At 29.4% G+C, this 16,229-nt stretch overlaps 3 protein-coding genes across 12 annotated transcripts in view; 1 reads left to right on the forward strand and 2 right to left on the reverse strand.

The window, feature by feature from the left end:
- Positions 1-2,993, forward strand: part of LOC141460114 (uncharacterized) — a 79,665-nt gene extending 76,672 nt beyond the window's left edge. For all 3 annotated transcript variants that reach the window (XM_074139803.1, XM_074139793.1, XM_074139812.1), the window contains exon 6: positions 1,692-2,993. In XM_074139803.1, coding sequence (XP_073995904.1) covers positions 1,692-1,925 — 234 coding nt within the window. In that variant the 3' untranslated portion in view covers positions 1,926-2,993. The remainder of the gene's footprint in view (positions 1-1,691) is intronic.
- On the reverse strand, positions 2,538-11,749 carry LOC141460150 (alpha-crystallin A chain-like). 8 transcript variants are annotated; one of them, XM_074139880.1, is made up of 6 exons: positions 10,938-11,097; positions 9,867-10,322; positions 9,701-9,785; positions 7,740-8,064; positions 4,508-4,653; positions 2,538-2,707 (listed from the first exon to the last, which is right to left on the reverse strand). In XM_074139880.1, the coding sequence occupies exons 2-4, from the start codon at positions 10,320-10,322 to the stop codon at positions 7,871-7,873; spliced, it is 735 nt and encodes a 244-aa protein (XP_073995981.1). In that variant the 5' UTR covers positions 10,938-11,097; the 3' UTR covers positions 2,538-2,707; positions 4,508-4,653; positions 7,740-7,870. The 8 variants fall into 8 exon arrangements, with proteins under 8 accessions (XP_073995981.1, XP_073995963.1, XP_073996003.1 ...); XM_074139862.1 differs by adding an exon at positions 5,011-5,101 and having other exon boundaries at positions 2,538-4,653; XM_074139902.1 differs by lacking the exon at positions 10,938-11,097 and adding an exon at positions 11,725-11,749 and having other exon boundaries at positions 2,538-4,653.
- Positions 11,750-13,272: 1,523 nt separating this feature from the next.
- Positions 13,273-14,791, reverse strand: LOC141460175 (protein lethal(2)essential for life-like). The gene is made up of 3 exons (XM_074139915.1): positions 14,632-14,791; positions 13,777-14,232; positions 13,273-13,694 (listed from the first exon to the last, which is right to left on the reverse strand). The coding sequence occupies exons 2-3, from the start codon at positions 14,230-14,232 to the stop codon at positions 13,587-13,589; spliced, it is 564 nt and encodes a 187-aa protein (XP_073996016.1). The 5' UTR covers positions 14,632-14,791; the 3' UTR covers positions 13,273-13,586.
- Positions 14,792-16,229: the final 1,438 nt, after the last annotated feature.

Consider the following 16,229-nt stretch of genomic DNA (forward strand, 5'->3'; position numbering starts at 1 on the left):
TGCTGGTCAAGAGATTTCCCTCTCTGCCAAATGGAATATTAAGTTTAAGTGCCTTTTTTGTCATGTTTAATGTTTTCCTGGACCTGACGCAAGTGTCATATAAATAAACTCGCGAGGCACTGAAAGATAAGTTGTATTGACGGAGAAAAAGAAAACAGTTTAGAACCCTTTAAAAAAATCACAGTTTGATAAAAGCTCTTCGTAAGTAAGGTGGAATAAAATTAGTCTCCACATTAGAACAATTTTTAAGGAAAAAAGGAATTTAAAAGCATATTGGCTATTATAATATTGTCTAATAATTTAAATTTATATATCAAGTTTGAATGTTAAAATGCCATTGTATTAAATTGGAATGCGCAAAAATTAAATTCTCGAAGAGAACAATTATTATTCTGTATGCGCCAAAACATTAACCAATAGGTGTAAAAAAATAACCTCAATCATTTAAAAAAAATTATTCATAGCTGAAAAAGCATTGGCCGTCACGTGGTACTTACGAAATTTCTTTCGACAGATCTTAAGCGAGTTAAACATTCGTTGCAAATTTAACCTTGGGAATTCAACCGTCGACCTCGGTCAATGCATGTTTTCTCTCTGGTAACTTGCCAATACAATCTCATTATTAGCGCAATGTTCAGACAGTTGAAGAAAGTAAGAGAAATAAAAAGTAATGTTTACTTGACCACTCTTTTGTTAAAGGTCACACTGTCTAACTTTCTTCGGCATTATTTCTAAATGAAAACAATTATTTATTTTACCTTCCTAGAATGAATAAAGTAGGTTAAAATTATGATGTTTAAATACTACTTAAGATTTGTTAAGGTTTTTGGTATAATAACAATTTCAAAAATCTATAACTCATAATTTCAAGTTTTATAAATGACGTGTTCTCGTAAATTTATTCCATTTTACACTTGCCCTATAGGTCATTCTGCACCTTTCCTATGTGCAAAACGTGTATTAAGCCTTAGTCCCATTGCGCGTCGCTTTGAGAACCACATTTTGAGTAGCTAAAGTCGAGAAGACCACTTCTTTCTCAAAACGTTGAAAATCTTCTTGTTCTTTAATTAATGAAAATTTATTAAATAAAAAAAAAAATAAACCCAAAGGTTTTTGGGTTGTGGAGGGTTAAATGTTTGAAGAGGAAAATTATAAAACTTAAAATTTTTAATTGACCCAAATGCTTTTTATTATTTTTATTGTTACTTCTTACTTGCCCACGCTTCGTGAATTAGGTTCTTGGTTCCATATCGCCGGTTTTCCCTTGCACAGGTTTAAGAACTCCCGCAGAATCTTCGTTATACCATTTCATATTCAAAATAATTACGAATCGAAATTGCTAAACTACTCGTAACATTGTATAGTAAAAACTGCTAGCTTTATAGACCCTCAACTTACCGTGGAACGAATGGGATCCTCAATCCTCAATCCTTTCCCAGAAAAGATTAAGTCACCCGAAGTTAACTTGAGCAATACCGAGTCTTTATCTTTCCACAAACTTAAGAGCAAACTTCAAGGCACACGCCTTGACAACGGTAATAGGTAAACCGTACATGGATGTTGTAGTGTTGTACAATCGTTCTAGAGAATTATTTTAACAAATTACTCGTATAAGAGATGAACTTTATTTATTTCATTATATCATTAAAAACCACAACTGTTTTCTAATTTTACTGCCTTTGTTATTACAGGTATTCCATGTGTGCGCATTCACTGATGATGGCATGGTTATGAAGAGTTTCTTATGTCCCGAGTCAACATTATTTGACCAGAGTATATTGAAGTGTAACTGGTGGTTCTATGTCGATTGTAAGGCATCTAGAAAACTATATGATAGTAATATACCAATATCAAAAAGTTATCAATTAATGAAAGCGTTAGCTTTCTTTTCAGCTTATAAAAATCAGACAAGCAATGTAACTTAATATGAACCAATTGAGATTTTAAGTAGAGACTGAACAAAATTACGCTCAATATTTGTAACTTAAGCTGGCCAAAGTTGGGTATTGTTTTGTACTTTTTATTTGTAAAAAAAATAAAAATGAAAAAAAAATATATATAAAAAATTGTAAACTCCCAAAGGTTTATGAGGCCAAAGTCAGTTATTGCCTAATTAAAAAGTGTAATGCAGTTCATAGTTTAAAATAGTAGTGTTAATATTACACAATAGTCAGTTCTATTTTTCATTTAGTCGTAATTAGAATATTCCACTGTAAGGTGGTTTTACCCTTGAAATTTGATGTTCATAAAAACTTAATTCCATTAATAATTTTTTGCTTAACTACTTCACAATAAACAACTATATATAAGAATTTGAATAAACGATACTTTCTAAACCCATTTTATCATATACTCTTAAGTAGTACACTAAGATTAAATATAGACAACCCAGAGGGCGATGTGATATGAAGCAACCACAGATATTTTTTTTATTTTTTTATGTCAGAATGCATCATAATCAAATTTGATTGGAATGATTTTTACAACTTGTAAGTGCTTACATTATATAACCAATTATGTAGTAATGTGATTGTACAAAATATTTAAATCATCTGCCATAATTTGTATTGTAATATTTAATTTTTTTTTTTTTTCATTTCCTAGTTAATTAATTAGCTTTGCATTTATTATGTACAAACTAAAAAAGAAAAGTACTGTAAATGCATCTCTTCTTATTCGTCCTTATGTGCATTTTCTATCCTTGGGTCTGAAAAAAAAAAAAAAAAAAAATATTTTAGTCATTTTGTTAAAATTGACTCTAAAACTAAGCTGTGTATAAAAAGGATCTGGATTAAAAAAGAAAAGATTCTGCTCTGTAATTTATTCATAACATTGTTGGTTTTATTATTCAGTGACTAATTGTAGTTTTCTTTTATATATATAATATATATTTATTGAAGTTGTACATAGTTTATTTATCTAGCTTGCCATTTTGGGCAATACATTAGAACTCAGGTACAATGTTGATTAATAAAATATTTTTAAAAGTGTAATTTTAATGTTTTACTAATTTTAACCTGTTGCCAACAAATTTAGCAATAAATTTTATACAAAATGAAAATAAAATAACCCAAGCGATAAAATCACAACTTCCCTTCGTCGCTTGAGTTCGATGAAGGAAGAACGAGATGTGTTGAAGGAAATTTTAGGAAACATAGGCTTCACTCGTGTTTTAGTGAGCAAGGTGGAAACTATCAGATTTGCATCTCAATACGGTGATCATTCAAAGTGTTTGAAAAAAATGACGTGATTGTAATCATCAAAGAGTAGATGCGAAGGAAAAAGCTTTAATCATTAAACTAAAAGAATCTAAGCCAAAATAATTATAAAAATAACTTTAAAAAAAAGTACTTGTGGCCTTAGCAATGTTGGTTTTGATGCTCATCAAGAACATTAATTTTAACATAATTATACAAACGCATACTATTATTATTAATACTATAAATTATTAACCTATATATTTATGATACTTCTACTACGTTATTAGAACCAGGTATGTTATACTACAAAATAATTCCAAGTGAGCTAATTTTTATTACTGCAATAATTTAATTAGCAAACAGAATTTATTAAATAAATAAAGAACTAAATTTTTTTTTTTTTTTTTTTTTTTTAATAAGTAGAAAAATACAATTTAATGTTATTATTAAAAATTTCAAAGGAGTTTGGTGGAAGTACTGTGGCGCTCTTCATAGAGCATATCCCCAATTCTCCAAATTATTGTGTAATCCCCTGAATTTAGTTGTAAACCCCAGAAGGCAAGCGAATTTAAAACTGAATTTGTAAATTTACAAAATCATACAATTATTATTTTAAGCCTTTAAAACCATATTTCGATATGCATTTGAAAAATTATTAGACTAATAATTACAGTACAGATCAAAAGTAAAATAGCCTCACACTGTTCGACTTATTTTTAAAAAAATATTCAATGTATTCTCAGACCGATAAGAGGAAGACTTGACTTGCTAGCAAAGTTACAATTCGGGGTGAAATTTGTTTTCTTTGTCTTTGAAATGAAAGATGACTCCTGAAAAGAATTTTGACTTACTGTAATGGATATACTTGAGTTTTGTCGGTAATGTGTAGCAATTCTGTATATTTCACCCAATTCATTCATTAATTTCATAGTTCAAATATTGATTATATCGAAAGGAAGATAGTGGAAAACCAAGAATCGTCTTATAGTAATAGAAGACAAACCTATAATTACGAATTATGTAGTTTTTGCTTCATACGAAGTACAAATGAATACCAACGTTTCAAAGAATCCGTCCATTTAGGACATCAATATAAATGTGTACGTGAACATATCGGACCCTCTTAGAAGACAAACCTATTAAAACTAATAAAATATTAACAAGTTAATATATAGTAGTCCCAATATGTTACACTCTTGCGCTAATTTCTTCCATCCTTTAAAAGCTGCTGTAACATTATAATTGATGCTTATAAATGGCAATAACTTTTTCTTGGATTTTTAAAACTTTATCTAACGCAAACCTACGATTTTCGAACCCTGCTCATTGTTCAACTGGCTTTTCAATTTAACATCAAGGGTCTAATGTATTGCTTGCATTCCTCCGTCACTTGAAATTGTGAACATGTTTAATTCAAATTAATTCTCTGAGGAAGGTAAAAACCTTGGTACACCTAAAAATAAAATACAAAAATTCAGAAGTTTAATTGACTTATGATGATTAGTAATTATGTTTATTTTTAATGTTTTTGTAAATTTTTTTAAACACAAATTGTTATTAGGCATCAACGTTTTTCAATTCTAACCATTTTGCTACTTAATTATGCACTAGATCATTCGTGAACTTTTATGAATAATTTATTTAGGAGAAAAGTATTTTTAAATCACTTTTCAATACTGTCACTATACATATATGACAGCACCAACAACATATCAGCAACTTGTGGCACCTCAAAGCATCAAGAACATTCATGATTATCTAGTATTATTGCCTGCACTACATACGAGTATATTCTATATTGTTATTTTACCTAATTTCTATATATTTTCTAGGCCTTCTCTGGGAAAGCTAGGATTAAGTTCCTAGTGTACAGACAAGTGCTCCTGCCATCAAAAACAAAACTGAAAGAAGAGAAAAATGCCGACACAAAATGGATGATTGAGTAAAATCATTTTAAATTTTGAATTCCATTTTTTCTCTTTAATGATCAATGTTTTTATTATGATAGCCATAAAATTAGTTAGATACCTTCTGCAGTAATTATGTATTAATGTATAATATACTAGTTAAAACTGTCCGGTAGGACAGTTGTATAAGGGTTGACCATCAAAAACTGCACGAAAAAGTGTAACGTTGAAAAACACCCAACTTTGACAATTTTTTTCTATTTTTCTATAAAAGATAAAATTCCCAAATTTTCTTTATAATATAGGGCAAATCCTCCTTTATAACTGTAATTTTTTTGCAACCACCCAGATCTAATAGGTTTCGAGAAAAAAGTTGCCGAAAATGAGCAAAAACGGCTTTTTCAAAAAATGTTCTTGTTCTTGTTCTTCTTCTTCTTCTTCTTCTTCTTGTTGTTCTTGTTGTTACCTTTTTTGTAAACAACGTAGCGCCTAAACGCGTGAACCGATTTTCATGAATGAGGTGTCATTCGATTCGGAATTTTATGTAGATGTGCCTTTTGGGGGTCTCGACCCTGTACATCGTATGGGAGAGGAGTTAGCCCCCTTTATGTAAGGCCCCCTCCAAAATTATTATTACTAATTACTCTGTAAATCTTGGCCCGATTTTGATAAAATTTGGTAGGATGATAGGGTTAGGGCTCCCCTACGTAACATTAAAGCGGCGATCAGCTCTTACACTTGTTAAGGGGAAGTATAGGAATCGTTTCAAATTATCGACACGTGAACCGATTTTCATGAATGAAATGTCATTCGAATCGAAATTTTGTACAGATTTGCACTTTAAAGGTCTCGACGCCGTGCCTCATAAGGAGGGGAGTTTGCCCCACCCAAATAAGGCCCTTTCTAAAACTATTATTACCAATATTTCTATAACGCTTAGTCCGATTTTGATAAAATTCAGCTCGAATAAGTGGTTAAAGCTCCTCTACATTGCTGATGCTCTTGCACCTACTAAGAGGAAGTACTGCAATCGTTAAAATTATCAATGAGTGAATCGATTTACATCAATGAATTGTCGTTCGATTCAAAATCTTTGCCTTTTAGGGAGAAGTACTGTAATCGCAGTTTATTTTTCTTGCTCCTCTTAAAAGGAAGTACTGAAATCGCAGTTTAATTTTGCTATTTACGTACAAATACCTTCCTATTTTATTCAAAACGCTTTCTCAAAAAAATGGTTATTGAGGATGGTTTGGGGACCGCAACTATAATCATTCTTTAAAAAGATCTCTCCAGTGGTAGTTACGGTTCCGATTTAACACCTTATCAGGTTATAATGATAGAATAGCTTATTCCAAATTTTAAAAAATCTGTAAAGCAGACGTAACTTTGCAAATAGACAAAAAGGAAAATCTATCCAAAAGGTACAAAAATCTCCTTAACAAAAACTTACAGTTTTAAAAGTTAAGTATAAGGGTTGATTAAACGCCAAAAGGTACACAAATCAGCAGTTCCCAACATCTCATTAATACTTCATTGATATAATTTAAGTAATTTTACTGCATTAACTTTTCCTTCACATTTTTTAGAATTTATTAGATGTCACAGACCCTTATGCTGGCCAGTTCATTCATAATATTTTTTTATTATAATTATGATAAAATGAGTGATGAATTATTCTGAGTAGTCACATATACATGCATGTTAAAGTAGAAAAAAACAAAGTTAGAGTCGGCCACTTTTTAAATTTCAATCACGGAGGATTCAAAACAATATTTCAGTCTTAAATTCGTCTTACCGAAATATTCGTGAGCACAAATAACATACATTTAATAACAAGTAGATTATTCAACAATATTTACTCATTTCTCAATTGTAATTTAATTTAGTCCCCCTAATTTTACTTATGGTAAAATACTGGAATAATTAGCTGTCCTAAAAATATGCATATCTTTATTTTCTTTATTTTATATTACATATATATAACATTGTGGGAAGAACACCTAGATTGAGAATGTAATTGAAGAAAACTATATTATTTGCGATAAAGCCAGATTATTTATTACTTATTATTACAAACGTTTGACTACAACATAAAATAACAATTACTTTAATCGAAGAATGAACTTAAACCAATGATTTTTATTTAAAAATAAAAATAAATGCATAAAATCATTGATGTAAAAAAAGTTTATGAATTTTTTAGCCTCTTATTTTTTTTATATTTTTTATAACGTTTTCTTTTTCACCTGTGATTAATAGTTTGATTATTATAGATAAATAGATATTACAGTCAATCTAAGTTAAATGGTGTGCTACTTCAGTAAATATTTTGTAGACGAAAATGGCCAGCATAAGGGTCTGTGACATCTAATAAATTCTAAAAAATGTGAAGGAAAAGTTAATGCAGTAAAATTACTTAAATTATATCAATGAAGTATTAATGAAATGTTGGGAACTGCTGATTTGTGTACCTTTTGGCGTTTAATCAACCCTTATACTTAACTTTTAAAACTGTAAGTTTTTGTTAAGGAGTAGAAAGACTGCATTGCACATAATCATTAGTTACTTTGATTCGATAAGATATAACGACTGAATTTGAAAAGAGAAGATATTTGGCTGACCTTTTACTAACCTAGTTTTCCTTGGAGTATTAGATTGAAGTTTCAGATTTATTATTCCTCGTTATTCTCAGGGAAAATTACATTATGCACGTTCTTTTTTTTCTTGATTCTCTATTTCCTAAAATTTCTACTCTTTTAGTCATCAATCACAGAGCATGCTGGTTTTCCGGTTGAAGTCTTGTATCGAGAAATATAATCTACTGTCCAATATCTCAGTGGATAATATTTCAGGCTGATAATATTTCTTTTTTGATCTCTTGCTAAAAAAAGTTTTTTTTTTCGTGAGGGGTCTGTGAGGTAGACAAGTCTCCTTCTCGTTTTTCATTATATGAAGATCTGGAAAGAACATGAAAATCTTTGAATTAACTGAGCTGAAAGGCATGGTTTAATAATTAGAAAAATAATTGATACACAACGAATTTGAAAAATAACATGGCTGCTATGTACGACTTGGAAATTTCCACTTTGTTTTCTTATTAACAAAAAACTAGAAAAGAAAATGTAAATGTTTACAATCAACACGGTGTACTAATTACTACTCTAAATTAATTCAATTGTTTGCCGCTAAAAAACAGTTCTATAAATTAAAAATATATACATAAAAAAAAAACAATTGGGGATCGTGGCAGTTAATGGGATAGGCACAACTCAGATTACTCTGATCACTCGCCTATTCACAGAGCACGGTGGGTTTAGTATTGAATTATTAGTTTTTCTCGGAAGTCACATAAGAATTCTTAAGCACTAGCAACAGTTATTGAGTCCAATCAATGCCTCCGAAAAGCTATTCTTTACTATTATGAATTATTTCATTTTCAACCTATAAATATCTATTAGGTTTTGAATATTGCCAGAAAATACTGTTAATGTTCGCTGTTCTTACACAGGTATTTAGTCCAAGAATTTAATTTTTAACATAGTAAACTCTATGCGTTCCCTTTCGTTCATAAAAATTAAATTATTCTGGTTACTCATGTAAATTCAAATTTGAATGGTTAGTATCATTAGTATGGTTTGTAAATGTGATATTTATTTTTTATTTTTGTTTGTGTAATATTAAAATGTATCTATATAAAATATTAAGTTAGGGGAGTACTGTTTGCTGATTGTATACAGAATTTTAATTGATTTTTATTAATGCCAGCACCCACTGACGGATTACAACCAAGAGTATTATCTTTATGTTATTACTGTTCACGTAATTAATTATTAATTAACGCATTAACGTATTACTGTACTTTCTAAACTGGTCTAATAAAGATATTATCATCATTATTATTATTATTATTACAGTGAATATTAGATAGGCGAAAAGCAAATGCCTAGGGCCAGTACCAAAGGCAATGTAAAATAAAAGACAATGATATATAATATAATCAATGCTTTTATTCGTTCGATTCTAAATACAAATGTATCAAAAAAATAATACATAAGGATATTTCTGTTCTGTATGGGGAAATCGCATTGTGGTTTATCTTTGTTAATAATAAATGTTAATACAAAAAAGAAATTTTACAGCCAACTCATTTTGTTGAGAAAACAATATCTAAATAGTAAAAAATGAAACGGAACAAGCATTTCTTAATAAAAATAAAAACAGTTACAAAGTCTGTTAATTTTCAATGCTCAATCTTGTTTATAATAATTGTATAAAAACCTCCCCTCGTTTTCAATGAAAAACAGATTATTTACTAAATCATTACGACAAGAGATAAGTAACTGACTGAATGCTTATTAAAGAAATTAGAATAAATCTCTTCAACTAATAAAAAAGAAAGAGGACACATTCTAAGACTTAAAATTACAGTCCATTCTTCCTAAACAATTTTGAGATTACTGTCTTTACTTTAGTTTAAATTAAAAGTTAATGTTAAAATTTCCAAAATTACACAAATTCAGATGAGAAGAAAATAAATAAAAATTCATCAAAACAAGATTGGCCATTTAAAAAATTATTCTTCCATTCTTTCACCTTTTTTTTCAGTCTTCTTCGGTTTCACAGCAGGTGCATTTGTCTGGGTGATGGGAATTTCGCGAGAAGCTTTTTCTTGCAAAGCCTGGAAACGATTAACGATATTAATAATTCAATCGTGCGGTTGCAGAAATAGTTTAAAAAAGATTTTCATAGGTACACATACCAGTTTTGGAGCTTTCAAAGTGAGGACACCATCTGATGAGAGATTGGATACAAGTGCCGCTTTGTCCACATCCTCTGGCATTTTATAACGGCGAGTAAATTGCCTTGAGATGAAACCGTGTTGATCAGAACGTTCTTCATGTTTTCCATCAACTACTAGGTAATCGTCAACTACCTTCACTTTAAGTTCTTCTGGTTTGAACTGTTGTACATCCAAATTGACTTTAAATTCTTTGCTGTCCGACGTTACCGCAGATACCCCTGAATCATCAGCATCTAATGTTCTCCAGGGTCTTAGATATCCACATCTTAATGGAACGGACAGAAGTGATGATCTTGGTGTTAGTATTTCATCATTAAAGAGACCCATGCCAAAATTTTGATCATACATGTTTCCAAAAAAAGGCCTCCTATAGTCGTCCAACAACTCGTTTATCAAGGCTGGCACGAGAGACATCTAAAACAAAAATAAAAATGTAATCTTAAAGGAAGCATAATTAATTCAAGAGATAAGCTATAGACTATATGCACTAATTCAGATGGGAATATTGCCAGGGATCTAATAATTGCAATATCAGTTTAACGTTACAAGTGCAAAACTTATTGTTGGTTAATAAATAAATAAATAATACATTTTTACTATTAGATTTAATTATGAAATTGGCAAAACTCTCGAATAACTCTTACATATAATTTTTTTTATAAAAATATATATTCCCAACATCGCATAATTTATAGTGTATATCCTTTTATTCAAGAGTTTATGATTTAATAAGAGATTTACAAAGCACAGGTTTAAACCGGCACCGTTATTTTATTTACATACCGATGTTACAATGTTTTATTTATTTATACCTGTTTATTTTAATAACTAAGGTGACGGCAGTACACTTTTACCACTGGCAATTACACTTAAATAAACAGAAACTAATCCAAAAATGTATATTAATTCTTAGTTATTTAACCTTTTTTCGACTATAGCCAACGTCATTTTGTTAGTTTTTTACATGACATGATGATTTTTATCAACTAGGGTAGATATGTGACAAATTCTTAAATTATAGGTACTTACCTTAATATTTTAAAATTTCTAATTAATTTAGAGAACACAATACACAAGATAAAAAGATGAGTTATGAGCACAAATTACACACTTTTCAGTAGCGATTAGTGTACAAGTCTTACAGCAGGTGGTGCTTCTCTTGCCCTTTTATATGAATTCATTGAGGTTAGAAAGTTCTAGAAGTTACTTCTGGCCTATTCTGGTACTTTCCTTAGTTTTCTTCTTAATAAATGATACATTTTTCTTTAAAATAAACTATTCCATTTTTTCTTTAAAAAATTTATTTAATAAAACTATTTAATATGATGGCATTAAAATAATCTATTTCTTCTAAATTAATGATTACATTATGAATGCATTATGTATTTTCCATTTTCATTTGATGATTTTCAATATTTATAAATACATAATGCATTCACAGTTTTTCATTTTCATTTGATGATTTTCAATAATTATAAACACATAATGCATTCACAGCCCTGTAATCATTAATTTAGAAGAAATAGATTACTTTAGAATTAATGATTGAGCATTAAAAACCGGACGACTCGGTAACTATTTTTTATTTATTAAGAAATATCTATTCCGTTTCATTTTTACTATTTAGATGTTTTCGATTAGTTAACTGTACAATTCCTTTTTTCTAGTTTACAATTAATTATAAGAATAAACCTATTCAGTATACAGAACTGAAATATTCTTATTTTTTTATAGCTTTGTATAAATAAATAGGAAAAAAAATAAGTATAAATTATTAATTATATACCTTTATCTTGTTTTACTAGGATAGTAATACCTGCAAATCCTATAATGGTTTTCATTTTACACTGTTCTTGATTTCTTGTCCATCTTGAATATCTGCAATTTATCAGTGATATCTAAATGATACTTGTTCATTCATTCTATTCTAGTATTACCAATCTGCGTGTCCCGGTTATATTTTGTTGTTGCCTAATGAAATTTGACTTCTTCTGGCTTGTCATGAGAACTGGTTCTCAATGGAGTCAGAATTTTTTTTTTATAATATAACTCTACATCTAGTTTCTTCAACGCTTTGAGGCTTTTTTTTTGTAACAGTTGATATTGCTTAGTAAGCCTGCAGGATTATCAGTCAAGAGAACTATGACGTCAGCATACATAAGGATCTTAAACCTTCTACTTTAATGCTACCTCTAAAACCCATGGCAGATCGTCTAAAAATACGGAAAAGAGCATTGGGCTCAGAATACAACCCTGCCTCACCCAGCTTGAGAAATAGAACCATTCAAAGGTGTTTCAGAAAATTTTCTTGCGGAATCGGTAAAAGAAAATAGAGATTGTAGGAAGTAATAATTTTGTAACATAAACCCATGTTATATAATTTAAGAATGTGAGCTTGACGATCAATATAGTCAAATGCGGTTTTCAGGTCAAAAAAGCAGAAAACTCAGAAATTCACAAGTACCCTCAGTATACTCAGGCAAGTAATTCTTCTAAATTGTCATAAATTAATACACCCTTCTTATAAAAAAGGAAAGTAAGCGATTTTCTAAACGAGGGAGGGCACAAACTTATCTCTAAAATTTAGTTAAATAAAAAAAAATAATAATAATTTATGCAGGAATACATTTGGAGCATTTCAAAAGAATTCATATGTCAACCTTTCAGGACTCCGAGCCTTATTATTTTTCAAATATGAGTTCATAAATACTAAACAGACAATTTAGAAGGGAATATATTATAGTTCAGCATAAACTATTGAGTAAATAGAAATGAGGAGGATTAAGATTTTAAATGTAAATGACCCAGCAACCCACTGCATTCTCATTACCACACATGTCCTTTTGAACTGGTTTACTAGCTGCCAAAAATCTTAGCGTAGATGAAAGAAAAAGATTATTTTACAAACATATAAAATTTAAGCGCATCAATATAGCCTCTCCTATTTACTTCAGAACTACATTTTCGAAACATCAATAAGAGATAAAGGTTTTTTTTGTTCGCTTTCGAACAATGATAAACCAATGTTTACTAAAATCCAGCTGACCAGAATTGGAATTAAGAAGACTAGCGTTAAGATTTAATGGCTTTTATTTTTCAGAATTTCAGTAATCTGAGGATGTTTTGAAAGAGCATGGCTCAGAAGCTAACAAAGTTCTGGAACAGTTATGTGATCTTGTGATCTATAAACGATTGATTGCTACTAGACTGTCTTAGACTTGAGGTTAATTTTAGTGACCAAATCTTATATTTTATACTTTTTAATACAATTCACCACCTTAGGAAAAGATAACCACTGATAAAAAGAGAAGTTAAGAAAATTTAGTTATTAAGTTGAACAAGGTTTAAAAAAAAAATGTGCAAGTTACCAAAAAAAATTGAAATTTATTGAATACTTATCACCATATGAACAAGTCCCTGGAGAAGGGCTAAATTAATATTTATTTCTAGCCAAAAAATAATACGAAGAATACAATATAAATTCAACAAATTCAGTCGTTTTTATCTTATCTAATCAAAGTAACTAACGATTATGTATAATTCAGTCTTTCTGCTAATATATAAACATCAATACATACATTACTGCAGAAGGTATCTAACTAATATTATGGCTATCATAATAAAAACATTGATCATTAAAGACAAAAACAATTATTTCAAAATTTAAAATTATTTAACTCATTCTTCCATTTTGTCGGCCTTTTTCTCCTTTTCAGTTTTCTTTTTGATAGCAGGAGCACTAGTCTGTACAATAGGAACTTCACGACCAGCTTTATCAGGCAGGGCCTAGAAAATATATAGAAATTAGGAATCACTACAGTAAAGTTAGTTTCCAGAAATTTTTTTAAAGGAAGAAGTGCTTACTTACCAATTTTGGAGCTTTCAAAGTGAGGACACCGTCTGATGAGAGATTAGATACAAGTGCTGCTTTGTTCACATCCTCTGGAATTTTATATCGGCGAGTAAATTGCCTTGAGATGAAACCGTGTTTATCTGAACGTTCTTCATGTTTTCCATCAACTACTAGGTAATCGTCAACTACCTTCACTTTAAGTTCTTCTGGTTTGAACTGTTGTACATCTAAATTGACTTTAAATTCTTTAGAGTCTGATGCTACAGATGAAACTCCTGTATCGCTAGGATCTAATGTTCTCCAGGGTCTTAAGTATCCACTTCTTAAAGGTAGAGAAAGAAATGTTGATCTGGGTGAGAGGATTTCATCATTAAAAAGGCCCATGCCAAAGTTTTGATCATACATGTTTCCAAAAAATGGCCTCCTGTAGTCGTCCAACAAATCGTTGATCAAAGCGGGTAGTAGAGACATCTAAGTAAGAATCAAATAACACTGATTTAATTATAAAGTACTTCAAAAATAAGCTTATATAAACCATAAATTTACAAAGTAGCGAAATTAGTTCTTTTTCGCTCATTGTAAATAAAAAAATAGTTCAGCCATTAGGTAAGCTGAATTTAAATAATCAAATGTGGTAAAAAAATAGAGATCAATTAGAAAATGTACTAAATCTATATTCTTACTAGTAACGAATTTTGGGGTTTATCACTTACTTTAATAAAAAAAATTTTAGGAATTAGTTGTGTGTGATTTTAAAGAACAAAATTTTTTTAAAAGTTACAACACTTCAAGAAGAGTATAAAGAAAAATGTGATTTTTGTATAAAATTAAAACCAATTTTACTTAATAAATCAATATACAGTAGCATACCTTGTTAGTAATAAATACCCTGCTAGAGTTCACAAGAAGATATGGGATTCTCTCAAACAAAACGCACTTCGTGAGCAAAACCGTCAACTGATAACACTTCTACTAGAGCGCGCTCTTATATACACTCTTGGATGGTTCTGGACTGTTCTAGAAGATTCTAGTCCTAACTGGGTATTAAAGTCCAGTAAATTACTTTGTTTCCCTACAATTTGTTTTCATTTTTACCTTTAGCAGTTCTTATACAAACTGTTTTTAAATATATTTTGAAGAAAAATAGAAGAAAAATTAAACTGAAACTAAATAAAAGAATACCTTTTATCTTATAATGCAAATAAATGCATAAAAAACAATTCTATCATTGGACAGAAAAAATTAATCTGTATTTTTCTTTTCTTTTCCATTTTTTAGTTTCGTTTCAACGTTTAAATTTTTACTAATCACTCCAAATACATTAAAATCTGAACACTAATCTCATATTTTTCAGACAATTCTCTCAATTAGTTTTAATTTATTTCATATTTTCCCGATCTTATCTTAGTTAGCGAATTAACTATTTTTTATATTTCTTTTGGTATTTTAAAGACCACTAAATAGTTCTAACAGTTCATACAGTTTAGTGTGGTTACTTCCTTACATTCCTGATTTTATAATTTTTTCTTAGACTATTATTTTAGTTTTAAAAATTATATCATTTATTAAAATGTATGATACGGTTTTTTTTCTTCTATTTTCCCTTTTAAGTTTTTTTTTTTTTTTAGTAGTCTGTTTTGCATTAACTACTAACGAAAACTGTTTTTTTTTAAGATTTTGGTTGAAATACTTTTTCTTTAATAAATATTTTTCATCCAGGAAATATTTTTATTATGAAATATTATAAAACTAGTTTTTTTTTTAAAGAAGAAATAATTATTTCTTACTTTGTTGTTATCAGCAACATCTTTTCTCTAATGATTGAATAATTAAGTAAAATATTTAGAGCAATCAAAGTAATGGGAGAAAAATAAACATCCCACTTCGTAGAGGGTCTGAAAACACAATTTTTTACGCATTAATCACAATAGTATTTTTATTCTCGTACACAAATTCAAATTTGAGTTAATTATTGGTCCTTCATACGTGAGTTTGCAAATTGAAAATTAAAAAAAAATTGCAAATCAAAAATTCACATATTAATTTGGAATGTTTAGAGCAGAGGTCGGCAACGTTTTTAATGTAAAGAGTGAAATACTAAATTAAAAATTCATGGCGGGCGCCAACTATTTTTCGAAAAATGGAATTACTGATTCTAACGGTAGAAAATCTTGAAATCTCGACGAAAATTCGATTACTAATGTATCAATGGTTTTTATGTACGATGTAGTGTCAAATTCATCAACACTCAAATTTAAATTAATTTTCAATTATTCGTTTGACATTTTGAAAGTGAGACAAGGAATTTTTCAACAAATGCGCTTTTAACAATTCCAACTTACATTTGAAAGAATTAACTGCGCTAATCATATCAGCAATATGGGAACTCTTTTTTTCACTCGGCATTGAAATAATAAGTAAGTTTTCTTTACGATGAGTCCATAAACAGGGATGGCATAAACCTGTGA

The sequence above is a fragment of the Rhodnius prolixus genome, unplaced genomic scaffold, assembly GCF_049639745.1.
Source record: "Rhodnius prolixus isolate KJV_2025 unplaced genomic scaffold, Rpr scaffold_1, whole genome shotgun sequence".
NCBI classification, from domain to species: Eukaryota; Metazoa; Arthropoda; class Insecta; order Hemiptera; family Reduviidae; genus Rhodnius; species Rhodnius prolixus.

What these genes read in the sequence shown, in the direction of transcription:
- LOC141460150 (XM_074139902.1), bottom strand. Translation starts at nt 10,322, where the DNA reads ATGTCTCTCGTGCCAGCCTTGATAAACGAGTTGTTGGACGACTATAGG. An exon ending in CTTTGAAAGCTCCAAAACTG is followed by an intron (nt 9,786 to 9,866) that starts GTATGTGTACCT and finishes AATCGTTTCCAG; the next exon opens with GCTTTGCAAGAAAAAGCTTC. An exon ending in GAAGAAGACTGAAAAAAAAG is followed by an intron (nt 8,065 to 9,700) that starts GTGAAAGAATGG and finishes TGTTCTTTCCAG; the next exon opens with ATCTTCATATAATGAAAAAC.
- LOC141460175 (XM_074139915.1), bottom strand. Translation starts at nt 14,232, where the DNA reads ATGTCTCTACTACCCGCTTTGATCAACGATTTGTTGGACGACTACAGG. An exon ending in CTTTGAAAGCTCCAAAATTG is followed by an intron (nt 13,695 to 13,776) that starts GTAAGTAAGCAC and finishes TATATTTTCTAG; the next exon opens with GCCCTGCCTGATAAAGCTGG.